General features: G+C 37.8%; 1 protein-coding gene and 1 long non-coding RNA gene across 3 annotated transcripts; one reads left to right on the top strand and one right to left on the bottom strand.

The window, feature by feature from the left end:
* Nucleotides 1-2,250: 2,250 nt before the first annotated feature.
* Nucleotides 2,251-4,662, bottom strand: LOC128893011 (uncharacterized). Its single transcript, XR_008461236.1, has 2 exons — nt 4,162-4,662; nt 2,251-4,018 (listed from the first exon to the last, which is right to left on the bottom strand). It is a non-coding gene; the product is annotated as an uncharacterized LOC128893011 (long non-coding RNA).
* A 3,797-nt stretch (nt 4,663-8,459) lies between these two features.
* On the top strand, nt 8,460-15,722 carry LOC128892835 (uncharacterized). 2 transcript variants are annotated; one of them, XM_054153399.1, is made up of 3 exons: nt 8,460-9,042; nt 12,381-12,556; nt 12,644-12,835. In XM_054153399.1, exons 1-3 carry the CDS (start codon nt 8,965-8,967, stop codon nt 12,828-12,830), a joined length of 441 nt encoding a protein of 146 aa, XP_054009374.1. In that variant the 5' UTR covers nt 8,460-8,964; the 3' UTR covers nt 12,831-12,835. The 2 variants fall into 2 exon arrangements, with proteins under 2 accessions (XP_054009374.1, XP_054009375.1); XM_054153400.1 differs by lacking the exon at nt 12,644-12,835 and adding an exon at nt 15,386-15,722 and having other exon boundaries at nt 8,463-9,042.
* Nucleotides 15,723-16,101: the final 379 nt, after the last annotated feature.

The following is a 16,101-nucleotide window of genomic DNA, read 5'->3' as shown; positions in this document are numbered from 1 at the left end:
TATTCAACTACAGCCTTTGATATGTGCCCACAATTAGAAAAGTGGTCTAAGTCATATATTTCTTGAAAAATATTGCATTGAATTAATTTAGTTTAAAAAATGTGATGTGAAATAACTGGTAAGTTCATTTTTGTTTTTAATTTTGACTTGGACCACTTTCGTAATTACGGGCTCATTTATAACCAACCCTAGTTTAATACGATTAATTTCCAAAAGAGAGACGAATAGAATACAGGAAAATTTACACGATCAAACCAAATTATATACAAATTATAGATTTGGTGTTCCAACTAAATATTCATTATAAACGTATATATGTGAAAAGTTAAAGTTTGTTCGTGTAAATTAGCATTCTTAATTCGAGTGGAAATGAAGGTGATCGACTCTACAACGATTTCCTCTAAACAAGCTAGCAAGCCAGAGGCTAACCTATCGCAACTGCGTAGCGTGTACTATTTTTTAACCGTTCGGTGCCCCTCGGTCCCGACATTTCGAGAATCACGCGACTCTCGTTTCGAATGGTCGTTTCGTTACACAACGCGTCGGTGGTAGACGAGAGCCCGTCGGTCTTCGGTTGCCAGCATCTAATCTACCGCGAATAGATCCGCCAGACGTAGACGTAGCGGCTGCAGACGAAACGATGTCCGACGAATCGGTGGCAAACGTCGCGAATAAGAAGCCAGCGTGCGCCAAGAACTGTGGGACACACCTGTGCGCGGCGACCCGACGCTCCCATCACGGACGCAAATAAACGGCGTCGCGCCGTCTGCCGTCGGGCCGGCACTTAGCGCAATCGGATGGCCAAAGGCGAAACCGTGGATCCGCCGTTTCCACCGCCGCGCTCACCTCGATCGGGTATTGGATCTAGGAAACGACTCGCTCCGTCACACGATAATTACTCCAATTCACTAAACGTCTCGGATTACGTAATAACCCAGTTACAGTCACGGCGGAATTGTTTTGCACGAACGGTCACGCATTCCCGGTCGGCCCTAACTCGCATATCCGACCGCATGACTCGGAATTAGTCATTCGGGTGTTTGCGGTAAACGAGCGGCTCCAGTTTCTTCCAACTGAGATACATTCGAACATGAATGGTGAAATTGGGATTTAATTGAAATTTTAAGAAGATGTAGAAAGAAAAAAATAAATGAACGTACTTCGCGTTTCTTGGTTCTTCAGAGGCACGTTAGTATGTTTGGTTCTGAGTCTGATTGATAAGTAAGGCTCGTTGAACAATTTTAAATTACTGTTACAGTATTGTCTCGAAATCAGCAATTCGCTGTCTCCACGTTTTTGTTTGAAGTCACAGAGGTTCGAAATGAATTTGATTTTACTAGTGTTAATACGAGAAAGCATGTTGTTGTCCTTCGATTTTTCAATGAAAAACTTTTCCAAGTCGAAGACATTTTGATTACTTTTCGGTCCCCCTAATACATATAAGCATATCATGTATAGCATATAAGAACTGTATACAAAAATGTGAAAACGGTCTTCAACGAAGACTTCTGCTATGGAATAGACGAGTAATGTTTTGAAGAACGCGGAATGGATTCGATAACAATTTTGGGAAGATGATCTAATCGGATGGAGGTCCATTGTGACGTCAACGGCCGTCGTATCGCAAAGTATGGAAGTATACAGCTTGAGATACAAATGAAAGGAACGATACAACAGCAGACTCTTTGCCTCAACTAGGCTTTACTTACTAACAATGTTTAAAAATTAATTTCAGCCTAGATTTCAATTATTTCAATTTTTGAAACCCAGGACGATATACAATATTGCAAAAGCTTTGCTCATCGTGTTATGTATGTAAAATGTTTCATTTCAATTCATTACGTTGATAAAATATAAATAAAGTTTATTGGAGTTTATTTAGATTGATTTAATTTCACATTCGATTACGAAATAATTGCCAGTGACATGAAGTCGCTTCTGTGTAAAATTGCCGGTCAACAATGTGTTAATATATACCAGGGCTTCTTAAACTATGGATCGCAACCCTAAATGGGGTCTTGGGTTCTCTTTTATTTATATTATTGCAAAAAATTTAGTTCTGATGAAAAATAGGGTATACAATTTTTGTAGCTATAATAAATACAATTTTACAACATTTTGTGCAAGTTTGAATTTTATATTTCTGTATGTTTTTAAACAAATTTCAAAACTATATATATATATTTGTGTGTGTGTGTATGAGAGAGAGAGAAAGAAATATTGTTTCCTAATCAATAAATCATCAAAAAATAAGTACATATCTTTATTCTGTACTTTTTGCGTCGCGAAAAGAATGACAATCATAAAATGGGTGGTGAATGAAAAAAGTTTAAGAAGTTCTGATATATACTAATGCAGAAATCTCCTCCTAACAATAAAACGAAGAGTGTTTCTAAATAGACCGGTAGTAGAAGCGCTAGCTGTCCCTCGCACGCAGCAATTTTCGAGCGGGTTAGCTCGATGACCAGCGAAACCATTCACTTGCGTCAGCCGTTGCTTAAATTGTGCGACGGACACGAATTCATTCTCTCGCATAATCTTTGTTTAGCGTGCGGTACGACGCGCGTCGATCTCCTTAACTTCGCGTTATCCGCGCGCCTCTTTATCGGCAATTTATCAACCAAAGTGGCGCGCTTTTTCAAGAACATGGCACACGCATTGCTTCGACGTTTAATTAATGACCGGCGTGTCGAAATTAATCACTTGTTATCTAACAAGATAACACCGCTTCTTGTGCGTAGTTCCGTCGACTTCTACCCCCGTTTGGTTCTTTCTTTTTTCTTCTGAGAGTCGCGCGCGTCCGGTTACTGTTGCGAGCCGACAGATCACCGGAAAACTTTCCAAATTGTCTATCGAAATTTTCTATCGTATGCTCCTTACATGGAGAACTAATGTTTAAATCTGATAAAGGTTTTCCGAAAGGAACTTCAGGATTTTGTTTTGAAAACACAGATAAGTTGTAGGGGATACTTGAACGTTTCAGACCTGAATTATTATCTTAATTTAATTTTTAAGTTCTCAAATATAAACTTAATAGTTTTAGTATATAAATATATTTTGTTAATTTTGTGTCCTCAATTGTGGACGCCAAGTCTGAAAGGGTTAACTCTTCGAGGCACACGATTATAAAAGAAAAAGAAAATTCAAACTGCACAGAAAAATAGTGTCAACAACTTGTTAAAGCATTTCGCCTTGTATGCCACATGAATGAAAATTAAATAAAATAGTAAAGCTAAGCAAAAGGTGGGATAGTTTTTCATCCCCTTAACTTTAAAGAGTTAAATAATGTCATCTTTCATTTTTAGTTGTCACGTCATCTAAGAAAAAAAGACATATTCCAAACCATTTGTGTTTTCATAAAACATCTCAAAAAATCCTGAATCCCCTTTTGAAAACCCCCGCTCAATTCCTGTATCCCTTATTCCTGACGCTTGAAATTCAGCGGTAAGTCGGAGATTCAGTGAAACTTTGTTCGAATAAGCAAAGCCCTGTGCTTTGAATGATGTGCAGCAAATCATGAAGAGATCGCATCATCGACGGTAATTTCTACTGGCGCTGAACCGTTTCCTCCCTTGACCTAACCCAGATCGCTCGACGGAATGTTGAAGAGTTCTCCCTAATCATCCACGGATCATGGTGGGTCTTTTTCGACGAATTCTCTGATCTTCGTGGATGATGTTGACGTCATTAGGGACCCTCGATAACCAGCAGCCGTTAAATTCCCGGTACTCGACTCTGGTACGCAATCACTGTCACGTAATCAGTTTTTGTGCACGCCGTCCATTGACGATGCGCGTGCACAGGCATTTCCCTCCGATTGAATTTTACATGTGATTGTTGTTCACTATCCCACGTGACTTTGAACGTTGAAATAATTGTTGACCTCGATTCCAATAATTTGGACCTTTTGGATTCCGTGTGAGGGTACGTCTTCAACGGTACGTTATTGGAAAGTATCACGGTTCAATTGTAGGATTACTGTATCATAATCAAATTGTGTGCAAGAGTGGATTTCGAGCTCTTAGTTATAAAAATACATAGATGAGTAGGATATAGTGACGCAGAGGAAATAGATTTGCAAAGGAAAGAGTAAAATCGAAGATTCCACGAAGCTAGTGAGCCATTGCCATTGGAAAATTGTGTACAAGGGTGGATTTCGACCTCTTAATTATAAAAATAAATAAATGAGGATATAGTGACGCACAGGAAATAGATTTGCAAAGGAAAGAGTTAAATCGAAGGTTCAACGAAGCTGGTGGGTGGCCTATTGCCATCGGAAAATCCAGATGACTTGAAGCCGCAATTGCACGGGGGCGAAGTGAGGTACAAGAAAAAACTGGACCGCTCGAGACCACACAGGTTTAGTGGGTCGTACGCACGGCGATCGCACGTAACTCCTTTTGTACAATTATATCTCATTTAAGCCATAAAAATTCTAAACGGAATCACACGGCCTCGTTACGTAACTACTCGTATGAACTCGCCTGATTTGCTTCTCGGAATACGCAACCTCTTATATTGGCAGTCTGCAAAACCGAAACGTCACGCGCGTACCGAAGGAGTTACTAATTGTTTCGATTGTGAAGCTTCCTACCAGCACACGACGAGGGAGGAAAAGCTGCGGAGCTGGGATTCCCCTAAAATATAAACAGAGAAAAAGGACGTTAGAGAGGCGGTAACGTTTGATTTACATTATACATTTAGTCGGTGGCTGGCGATCAGCCAAAGGAATATTACACTATTTATTTTCAATGGAAACGCTCGAGCTACGTGTTACTGGCCGCTTCTGCTGGAAATATATTGTTTAACATTTCGCTGATGGTGAATCAAGCCAATAATAACGCGATTTGGGAGAAAAAGCTAATGTTGACCAGCTCCCTATCTTCTTCCCTTTCGATCTAACAAGATTCATCCGAACAACCACTATAGAAAAGTAATGAACTATACCGATGATATAAATACATTATTGTACTATAATCGAAAATCAGAACCACTGATGGTCACAACGAGAGGTATGAGAACTTCCATGACTAAGTTTATTAATCAATTCTCAATGGGAGTTTGAAGATTTTTAATGGAACCTTGAAGAAGAAAATAGTCATAACATACGTACAATGACAAAAGATTATTATATGTTATAACTAAACTGCGGATTTTTATGCATTTATAGGAAATTCGAATCAAAGTGCACACAGTATACAATAATATAAAAAGATATTGAGAGTAAAGTTTGTATCATAATATTTGCAGGGTAAAATGAATTCTTATCTAAGTTCCATTCGTGTAGATACGTTTGCAAAGATTTTATTTTGCATAAAAATCCGCAGTCTACTTGTTTTGCTTCGAAAAATCGTATTTTTCTCTGTAAGGACATCGATGCTAGTATATTTTTCTATTTGTGTGCATTAATATAATTTTCAGTTAAAATATAGTACAGAAATTATAGAAGTACGATATCAACAGTAAAAATAGAAATTCATCGCGTCTTTTATTCACAGTTGCTGCAATCCTATGAATTTTCAAAGTCTGGACGCTTTATATTCGTCTAACGCGAGTCCCTTAGAATTGACGTTGTTCTGAAGCACGAGGATCTCTTTTTCAATTTCCGTCGCATTTCGTTGCTTTCAAAAGAATTTGAAGAGTTTTAATTTGAATTTAGAATGCCAATAGTGGATATTCTGCTCGATAATAATCCTTGATCCATACAAATAGAAAAATATCATCGGTGTCCTTTTAGATAAAAATACGATTGTTCAAAGCAACAACATAATAAGCTGACGTGACGTTACTCGAGCCCTCCTCGCATATCTGTGCACTATAGCAAGTTTCGCGGACCGGGCATTGCGGAATCCAAAGGACGAGCAGTTATCTATTCCAGCCGAATTAGCAGCCAGGTCGATAGCGTTACCAAGGTCGAGTAAATCCATTACCAATCAAATAAAAATCATTACCGTGCGGATTCGACGACCTTGCTCACGTCTCTATGGAGAAACTCAATCGACTCGATGACCGCTGACGATTCTTTTGAAAGTGATGATGTGCGACAGAGATTGAAAAGAGATCCTCGTGTTTCTAAGGGTTAGATAATCAAACTTAGATCTCGAACGCATAATTGGAGAATCGCGTTAGATGAATGTAAACTGTCCAGATTTAGAAAATTCATAGGATTGCAGCAACTGTGAATAAGAGACGCGATGAATTTCTATTTTTACTGTTGATATCGTACTTCTAGAATTTTTGCACAATACATGAAGAAAATGTTCAAGTAATGAAGTGAAATTACTCGTTACCTATTACGTTTAAGGCTAACGAAGGTCCATACTTTTTTATTCAGAATTCGATACTCTACCATACCTTTGAATAAAAAATATACTATTCTATTTAAAAAACCAAAGTTGTCCTTCAAATAATTCTGGAAGTTGCTCAACAAAGGAAACGAATTCAAATGAAATTCAGGAAGATTGATGAAGTTATGAAAATAAATACCACGATAAATATTTGATTATCTACTTTTCAATAGTCTAAAATAATATTCAATCCTGATAGAAATATTCAAAAATATTTGTCTGGGAGTAAACGTTTTAAGGATTGTCTGCGTACTAAAATCTAAACTCTATATTTATTTAAAATGCAAGTCCTATCCTCCTGTATCGGATTTCATTTGTCAGGCCTTACAGACTCGAAAATTTAAGACGAAAGACTTTTACATTACGTCATTACGGACCTAGATCGATCGTACGATCACTAATGCGTAGTTGCTCCTAACTGCGTCGGGAAATGTGTTAAAAATATAGACGATACAGTTAATATCAAAAGTAAGGGACCTCATCGTCTTCTACGTACATTTCTATGCATCGATGCAGCAAATGGACTCGTCAACAATATATGACTAGCAAATATGAAAGCGTCGTTGGATAAATGACCATAAAAAAGAAATTATCACGCGGACGATTTACTCTCGAAAGCAACCGCGTGGCGCCATTCTGGATAAGAAAAGAAACACGATTCGAGGAATCGTGACCGACGCGAAAACACGATTGCGACAAACGAATTTTCAATGAAGATCGCAACTGCGTCTCATTGATACCAGGAAGCCTCCGTCGCTGGGAGAGGAAGCGCGGGAAATGTTTTGCCCCGTTTTACGCGCCGCGAAATCGACGTTCGCGATCGGAGCGGGCAAGTCAATGAGGCTCGATAGATCATCCTTCTCCGACGCATGAGGCGATTCGGACGTCACGTTTAGAGCTGCGTGCCATTGGTCGAGGTGCTGACGGGCCCCCGTCAAGCCTCTGCACATTCTGACTCGCACGACACTCACGTGCGCTTATCTGTCGACGAACTAAAATGCCCGTGGGCGACCCTGCGCGCAACGAGTAAACACCGATCGCGATCGGCCCGCTACGATCGCTGCATAGATCGCGGAACTCGCGCTAAACTCGGTAACTTTAAATTCTACGACGCGCGAAAGCTGGGGATCAAAGTGGAGATCAAAGACGATTAGAAATGGAGAAATCTAAACGAAGTGGAACTTGATTTTGCAGGCATTGAGCGGGGCTCACGTTGCTTTGTTGAGTGATCTTTATGCAAAATGAAATGTTTGCGTGAATACGTCAATAATCCAACAGACGTAGCAGAACGAATATTTTGTACTATGAAACTGTCGCGAAAGTTATGTCGCGCAAGATTGTTTATCCGATAACAAGAGGAAAACGGACTAGACTACCGCACACGATTGCCAGTATTACCACTGCTAACGAAGTACATACGTTCGCGGTTTCAAAAAATTTGAAATAGGAAACGTAAATTACCATAACATTGGTCTCCGACCTTATCGGAATTGTCAGGAACGTTCTCTCACGCTTATCTCGTCGCGAGAGAATTAGAGAATTTTGAAATTCTCCGTTCGATATCAAGAATTTTGTTCCGTGTGGATAAATTATGTTCTCATAAATATTCCAGGTGTCAGACAATACGGCGTTCACCTTTACTCAAAAAGTTGATAAGTTGAAGAATTAACCGAGACTCGATTAAAATCGATTTTCGTACAGAAAACGTCATTTGTAACCATATTACGTAGAGAAATGCCTCGCTAGACTCCTTATACCCCCGTTTTCTGTTTGTACATGAACCAACAAATCTGAAAACGTTTACGGACACATGGAAATACAGCGACGTTAGAAATTTTGAAAAAGGAACGGTTTATTCGCTAGAAAAAAGATTCCTAGAGACGCCTGTTCCTTCAGGCCCGTTACCGTGATGTTCCCCCCTAATCGAAGTCCTACCATATTTCCAATACTGTTGTTCTTATTATTGCAACTTCTGATCTCCCTTCCCAACATCGTGGTTTCCTTCGCGCTCTCTCTCTCGGTCTCTCTCGTTCCTTCTTGCGGAGACTCCCTCCGACGTCCCCGCCCCCGTCCCGGCAACGGCTAGCTCGCCTATATAAACTGCCGGCATCTCGAAAGTCTCCTCATTCTATACGAGGCGTCAGTCTATGTATAAAGTCGGAAGAAGGAACGTGGAATCCGCGAAACCCACTTAGAACCTCGTATATTGCTCAAACGGCGATAGGAGCACGCGTCCACTCGCTCGAATTCCACACGCAGGCCTAACCGTGCGGTACTTCCACTGACCAGCTCGCGAGTCCTCGTGAGAGTCATCCTTGAACACGCGTTCCTGGTCGAGCCACTGCGCGGGTCTATCCCGCCTTCAGGTTCGAGACATCTCTTGTGTCCTTCGTTCCACGAAGATCACCACGACCGAAGTCATCCGCAACCGTCGACACACGGTGGCTTGCCCTAGAAGAAAATAACGGAGACGTGTCAACCGAGGAAAACGAGAGAAGACCACTTGGTGGAAGAAGATACTCACGAGGAAAGGCTGCGTTTTCTCGTCCTTCAGCGCGTTGTCCTAGGATCCTTCGAACCGAGTATCGAGTCGACAGCAACCCGCACGACATCGAAAATGGTGAAATTAGTTGTGACGTTACTTGCGGTCTTCTGCATCGTGAACTTCGTCGACAGCGCGGCTGTCAAATCGGAGGTAAGAGATTTCTAATGCTATTGTTAATTTAATAATACTTTTATCTGAGAAACTACTCGTAGACTTCTCGGCTCGAATATCCATCTACCAGAACTTAGTAACCCTGTTGATTCTGTTTGAAGTAAAATGCGTTAATTAATGTCAAGCTAGATTAATTGATACTAATGTAGAGAGTTTTCTTCTATATTGTTAACTAATTTTAAATGGAACGGTTGATGAAGTATTGACGATGATGTTATTGATTGATCGTTGAGAACGAAGATCGGTTGGATTAGACGAGCGTGGGTAAACATTAGAAAATTACTAGGAAGGAAAGAATTATTTGTAATAGAGCATAGAAGAAAAATAGTTGATTGTTCCAATAAACTTTGTTCAAACATGTTGGTCGAATCTGGTGTACCAGTGCGATTGGTTTTTACCCTTTGGTCTGCGCAAACTTTCTTACTCTACTCGAGAAATTCAACTACTCCCTGGCATAGCAACCTCTTCGAAAATGCGATTAAACGAGTATAGTTGCGAAGAAGGGATTACTTCGACCGAGACGACTACGGTTAGTCTAATTTAAACCTCGTTATAAAGGCTAAAAAATTAATTATATATCTGACCTCGTATGGTCTGGCAAGCCAATATTTATTCGACGACGATGATAAGTTGCGTCTACAACCATCCGCCTCCTTCGGGTATAATCCAAAAGTCTGAAAAAATCCCATGTCCTTTCTCGCGGCAGAAGGAACCAGTTGGTCGTTAATCAACCATTGTTAATATCAAAATAATTATACAGAGACCAGCAATAAGAGTCGTTGCAACTTGTATTGCTCCTCTCTATCTAATTATCTAAACACTAACGACGGTTGATTAAAGAACTGGTGCGTTTTTCTGAAACAGAATATGGGATATATTTCCTTTAATTTATCTCATCATATTTTAATGATACACATTTTCATGCATCTACGTGCACTATATTATTCGTACTACTCTTTTTATGGAATGAAATATCGTTAAAGTTCAGAGAACGTTAATTATTGTCATTGATAATCCAAGTTTTCCAGACTTCAGTTATTGACCCACTGTCCGTGTATTTTGTTTTTAAACGGACACATAAATTCAAGGTGAAACTTACAGTTGAGCGAAAGCAGTGTTCTCTATTTCGAAGAAACGCGAACAGGGTCTCGAGTTTGCATTCTTTTCAATTGTATCTAACGTCCAAATATTACCAAATTATTAATTCTAAAACTAACATATGGATTAGTCCACTTAGATTCCACTTATCCATATAAAATAACTCTGTAAAGTTAAATATTTCTTTAATCCCATTTTCTCCTTTAAAGTTCCAATACCTTAGGCTTTATTTAATAGTATAATAACGTAGCATTGCTCTCGAACATTGTTTAGGAAAAATCGCTACATTTATCAATCTGCAGAATAAATTTACAAAAGTGTCATCGGTGATCTCTGAAAAGTAACGATTTTCGAAAAGCGAATTCAATATCACTGACCTTTACCGCGACGATGATTTAGTACGTAACGCTTGAAAGATAATCGCACAAATTTCACCATGACTCGATCCATCATGGCCTACGCATTAGCACTCGTCCGTTCGAAGAAGCTAAGTTATAAGGAACCTCGTTTCAGAGCAATTTCGAAGCATGATCCACATATTAGTCATGAAAATAAATGGAGCAATATTACTACACGTAATTCCACATAATCTCGACACGAACATTTTATCTAACCTATTTCGATTCATTGTTTAAAACTATTCTTAAAGCATAACTGCAACGATCTTTCTTAATCTATAATCATTGTCATATTGAATCATTACGTAATACTATACTACAGGGATCCAAAAGTTCGTGCGTTTTCTACGTTTTTACAGTTTGTGCAATTTTTTGAAATTGTGAAAGTTACTTTATATGCAAGTGTTACGTATCATATTGTAGCTTTTGGAAAGCTTTTTCATATTTAATTATTAGCTGCAGTAATTTATTGATCGTTTAATTTTTGTTCGTTTTAGTAGAATCATGGAAAATTTTGAGATTCGATTACTTTTACGTCACTGTTGGAAGCAAGAGTTTAAAGCTACCAAAGCAGTAAAGAAAATATTATATTCAGTAGCTTTAAACTCTTGCTTCCAGCAGTGACGTAAAAGTACTCGAATTTCAAAATTTTCCATGGTTCTACTAAAACGAAACAAAATTAATGTAGCTAATAATTAAATATGAAAGAGCTTTTTAAAAAACTACAAAATGATACATATCACTTGCGTATAAAGTAATCTTAATGACTTCAAAAATTGCACAAACTGTAAAAACGTAGAAAACGCACGAACTTTTGGATCCCTGTAGTATAGTATTACGTAATGATTCAATATGACAATGATTATAGATTAAGAAAGATCGTTGCAGTTATGCTTTAAGAATAGTTTTAAACAATGAATCGAAATAGGTTAGATAAAATGTTCGTGTGTTTTCTACGTTTTTACAGTTTGTGCAATTTTTGAAGTCATTAAGATTACTTTATACGCAAGTGATATGTATCATTTTGTAGTTTTTTAAAAAGCTCTTTCATATTTAATTATTAGCTACATTAATTTTGTTTCGTTTTAGTAGAACCATGGAAAATTTTGAAATTCGAGTACTTTTACGTCACTGCTGGAAGCAAGAGTTTAAAGCTACTGAATATAATATTTTCTTTACTGCTTTGGTAGCTTTAAACTCTTGCTTCCAACAGTGACGTAAAAGTAATCGAATCTCAAAATTTTCCATGATTCTACTAAAACGAACAAAAATTAAACGATCAATAAATTACTGCAGCTAATAATTAAATATGAAAAAGCTTTCCAAAAGCTACAATATGATACGTAACACTTGCATATAAAGTAACTTTCACAATTTCAAAAAATTGCACAAACTGTAACAACTTAATAGTATCTCTTTAAATATTAAGTAACTTAGCGTAAAATATGGAGTATTTATTCGAGTGGATATTTATGAATGAAGTGAAAGCTTCGGAGTGAGATTTGAATGCAGGGAAAATCGCGTTACGATTGTGCTTACAGAATGAAATTTTATCTTCAACGATAAGTGGCTTTCTCGTACGCTCGGAAACCAAAGACTAAGCTACGATCGAGTCAGCAGTTCGAATAAAAAAACGACGACTGAAAATCGCAAACTGAGATTTAATCACCGCTAACCAATGTCTAGGAATAGAGTTTTCAATGTTCAATGAAAATTTCGTTACGACAGAACGTTGAATTAATTGAGTTACTCGATTTTCTTTAATCTCCCAAAGAATTATCTACGCGAAAGCTAAAACAACGCGTGGTTGGTTGCTTGCAGGAGTTTGCCGAGCAACTTCGTCGTATCGTCCACGACGCCTATCCAGACAGCCTGAGGATCCAAAGGGCGACAGAAAGCGGAAGAGACAGTTCTAAACGCAACTGCTATGACACCCCGTGCGGCTGGAATGCTTATAATCCCCAAACTCGTCAGACCACGATCTTTATGCCAAACACGTAAGTGACGTTACATCTGTCTAGCTAGAAAACAAAAGAAATAATTAGAGCGTTTCGTGTTTAAAGATTAAATCGGATATGATTCAGGTTCTATTATAAGGAGTATCGGTATGTATCTGAGAATATAGTAACAGAGACGGTAATTGAGCTTTGCGCGTTATCATCAAACCCGGATTTTTACCGATTATTTTGTTCATGGTATACGACATCAAGTGTATGTGCGTTAGCAAGCCTCCTGTATCAACGGATATTATACTTGACAAAGGAGAAGTAGCGAAGGTGAGCAAAATTCATATCTAAATCAAAATTTCGAATAATGAATGTTGTCCTGGAAATTGTTTGTTCCGATTGTAGAACAAAATTGACCATGCTGAACAAAAATAAATGTCTGTATAATTGTCCAATTGGATCGCGACGAATTAATCACGATACCAATTAAATTTTGCTCATCTAAATAATAATAGGGAAGTGTGTGTTCTTATTTTGCTTAGAGACGTAAAATTCTTCTATCTTGACTATTTGGTATTACGTTCAAATTTTGCATCGGAATAATAACAGTGAAATTAATCCTACTTTTATATCGTTTCTCAATTTACTTTATTCTAAATTGTAAAATTGTACAAATATCGACAAGGCGCTTTAAATTTGACTCCACTATTACTGGTTCATACGCGAATTAGGGAAATGAAAAATATCTTTATTATACGACAATTTCTCTGAAATATATCTCACTGTCGCTCTCCTTTCAAGAAATCTGAATCGTTCGAGTTAAAAGTGCCATTCACGTATGAAGTTCCTATATCAACTGTGTTACTTATCTTTCACTCATTGATCTCTGCTCATTAGCTCATACTCAAGGCGTACTTTCTTTTCGAATGAATAGAAGTCATCCGACTGAATTCATGATCGTGAAATTAATTTATTCTGAAAATTACATATACTGAAATTGTTTTCACTTTCGAATCCGAACTTCGAATTTTCGAGCTTTTTTATTTCTCGAGAGATAACCCAGTGACTCGATACGCAATGCGATATTCAATTGCGTGCGTACATGAAACTTAACTATCTTTTTATTATTTCTTGTTTGTTTCAATTCTGTTGTGTAAATTAATTTCAAGTGCAACGATCATTAATTTCATCGCGTTGCGGTATTTATCTATGAAACGTTATAAGAAATAACGATTGCAAGTAATAAGACGATTATATATAGTAATTACTATTAATTTTATATAAACACTAGTATCGTAGAATTTGGATTTTTTGTAATGAAGTTCAAGTTATAGAACTTCGGAATATTGCAATATTTTTTGTTGTTCTTTTTTTATGAGACGATTCACCGGAAGAAACGGACTTGTATATATTGTGCAAACTTTGCGAGTTTTCTTTTGGGTAGACATGAACGCGCAGCCACCTAACGGTTGGGAACAGTAATTAGGAAGTACTCAGAGCAGTCAGCACTCACCATATTCTTACGTATTTTTACGCGAATGTAATTATCATTTTTCTTAAAATAACATAGCCTATGTTACTCCAAAGAAAGCAAGGAAGCTACAGCTAAAATTTGGTATCAGTCGGTTAAGTAGTTTTTTAAATGTTTGTGTACATACAAACAAACGCTGTCTCTTTACATAATAGAGTAAAATATAAGGAATTTATCATATATGTAGAGAAAAAAATAATACAACATCTAAAACATCGATAAACAATGTTTCAGAATAGGCTTCAAATGTTTTCGTTACATTTTTAAACGTAACAATTGCAACGATCTAAATAGGCGCGAATTGCTTGAAACTACAAGCAACACATCGACAGTTTTGATATAAATGTCCATTATCATCGTCATGTACACGCACATACGTTTAATCAATAATCATTAATAAAACGTTCGTTAAGCAGACCCTCGCAAAACGTGTTGAAAACGTATCAGGAATATGCGTAAGCGATTGCCACCCGATGTCCATTATTTATCATGAGTAAGCAAAGAAAGATAGATAAAACCCGATCTTCATGAATCAACTGTGCTATACGCAATAACCCCACCAGTAAAGGAAAGAGGCGCAATTTATAGTTTATCATTTACCAACAAGTTCATTACGAATCGTTAATCTCTTCATTCTACGTTCAAGGAGCTACTGTTCAAATTGATTTACGATCGTTCTGCGTTTCCGGTTTCAATCGAGACGAGATCTTAGACTGATCTCTAACTGTACATCGGAAATAACGTTATCAGTGCAGCCAAACGATGCAATTTTTACTCGGCTAGACTTTACTTTGGGGGATCAAAAATTGGTAAAATTGTTAGATTTCAGCGAATAGAAAATACCAGTTTTAATGAGAGAACTCCACTAGTTCAGAAGTATTTTTACCGTATTTGTCCGACAATACCGACGCCGTATTGCCTTGCAGTCATACCCTGTCAGTAAAACAGATTCTTGTAGGTAGCTGACATTATGTAATACACTGTTATACCTATTTTTGAAAACTTCTATATTTTGAATTAACAGAGTTGTTTTAGGTGTATATTTCCGGAGAGAGAGTTTAAATACTATAACATTCCTCTCATTAAAAATTGTTGGATTCTACTCGCCGAGATCCACTGGATTATACAAAAAAAATGTAACACTTTTAGGTCCCCCAAAGTAAAGTTTACCCTTTTACTCTTCTTGTTGAGGCATTCTGTAGTGAATAAAATTGTTGCTCTTCTCATTACTGATAATAATTATAATCATAAAAAACTAAACGTCCACATATGTGGCCAAGAGCGTGAAGAGTTTAAAGAAATAAAATAAAGGGATGTACTCTAAACGCGTCTGTATTTTTTAATTTCAGGTGCAAGTGCCCAGACGAGACATACAAATGTGTCCGGACGGGGGAGAACGTGTCGATGGGGGCTTACGTATATCACTGCCGCCAAAACGTAACAGCGACATTAAACTATGATTCACCCTACGATATGGACTCGGATTACCTCAGTTAAAACATCGTCAATGGCGACATTGGCAACTATATCTCACACCGTCGAACGAACCGATTCCTACTTACCTCCTGGTCTCGAGAACGGAGATTACTCGCTCTTTATTGGTCGGTATTTCACTCGAAATATTTCCTCTTCCACCATCTCCTCGCGCCATTCGTTTACGGGAAAAATGGCCAATAACGATGCAAACAGTCAGTGCACTGCGTCGGTAATCCCGGCGAACAGGAAATGTAACCTATTAAACAACGAATCACGATTAGTGACGATGTATTAACACCCTTCGAATAGCATCAATACTGAACATTACTATCGCTGAACACTAACATCGCATAATATCAAAATTCTCTCATTCTTACCAACATTTTTTCCATACCGACATTTTTGCAGCGAGCACTGATCGATACCAACACTGCAAGGCTTCATCGATACTATCGTAAATGTATCAAAAAGAATCGGTATGGAATAATCAGTTGCAAACACAACTACGAAGTAATTACTTTCACCGATTACACACGTCGATTGATTTTTGATCATTTACAACGGTGTCTATGCTTACTTGACACAGTAT

This window comes from Hylaeus anthracinus, unplaced genomic scaffold (genome assembly GCF_026225885.1).
Source record: "Hylaeus anthracinus isolate JK02 unplaced genomic scaffold, UHH_iyHylAnth1.0_haploid 2, whole genome shotgun sequence".
In the NCBI taxonomy this organism is placed as follows: Eukaryota; Metazoa; Arthropoda; class Insecta; order Hymenoptera; family Colletidae; genus Hylaeus; species Hylaeus anthracinus.
The sequence above is the reverse complement of the archived record's forward strand: the minus strand, read 5'-3'. Positions and strand labels throughout refer to the sequence as shown.

Coding starts and splice junctions, on each gene's coding strand:
- LOC128892835 (XM_054153399.1), top strand. CDS start 8,965: ATGGTGAAATTAGTTGTGACGTTACTTGCGGTCTTCTGCATCGTGAAC. Junction 9,043..12,380: donor GCGCGGCTGTCAAATCGGAG/GTAAGAGATTTC, acceptor GGTTGCTTGCAG/GAGTTTGCCGAGCAACTTCG. Junction 12,557..12,643: donor ACGATCTTTATGCCAAACAC/GTAAGTGACGTT, acceptor GATATGATTCAG/GTTCTATTATAAGGAGTATC.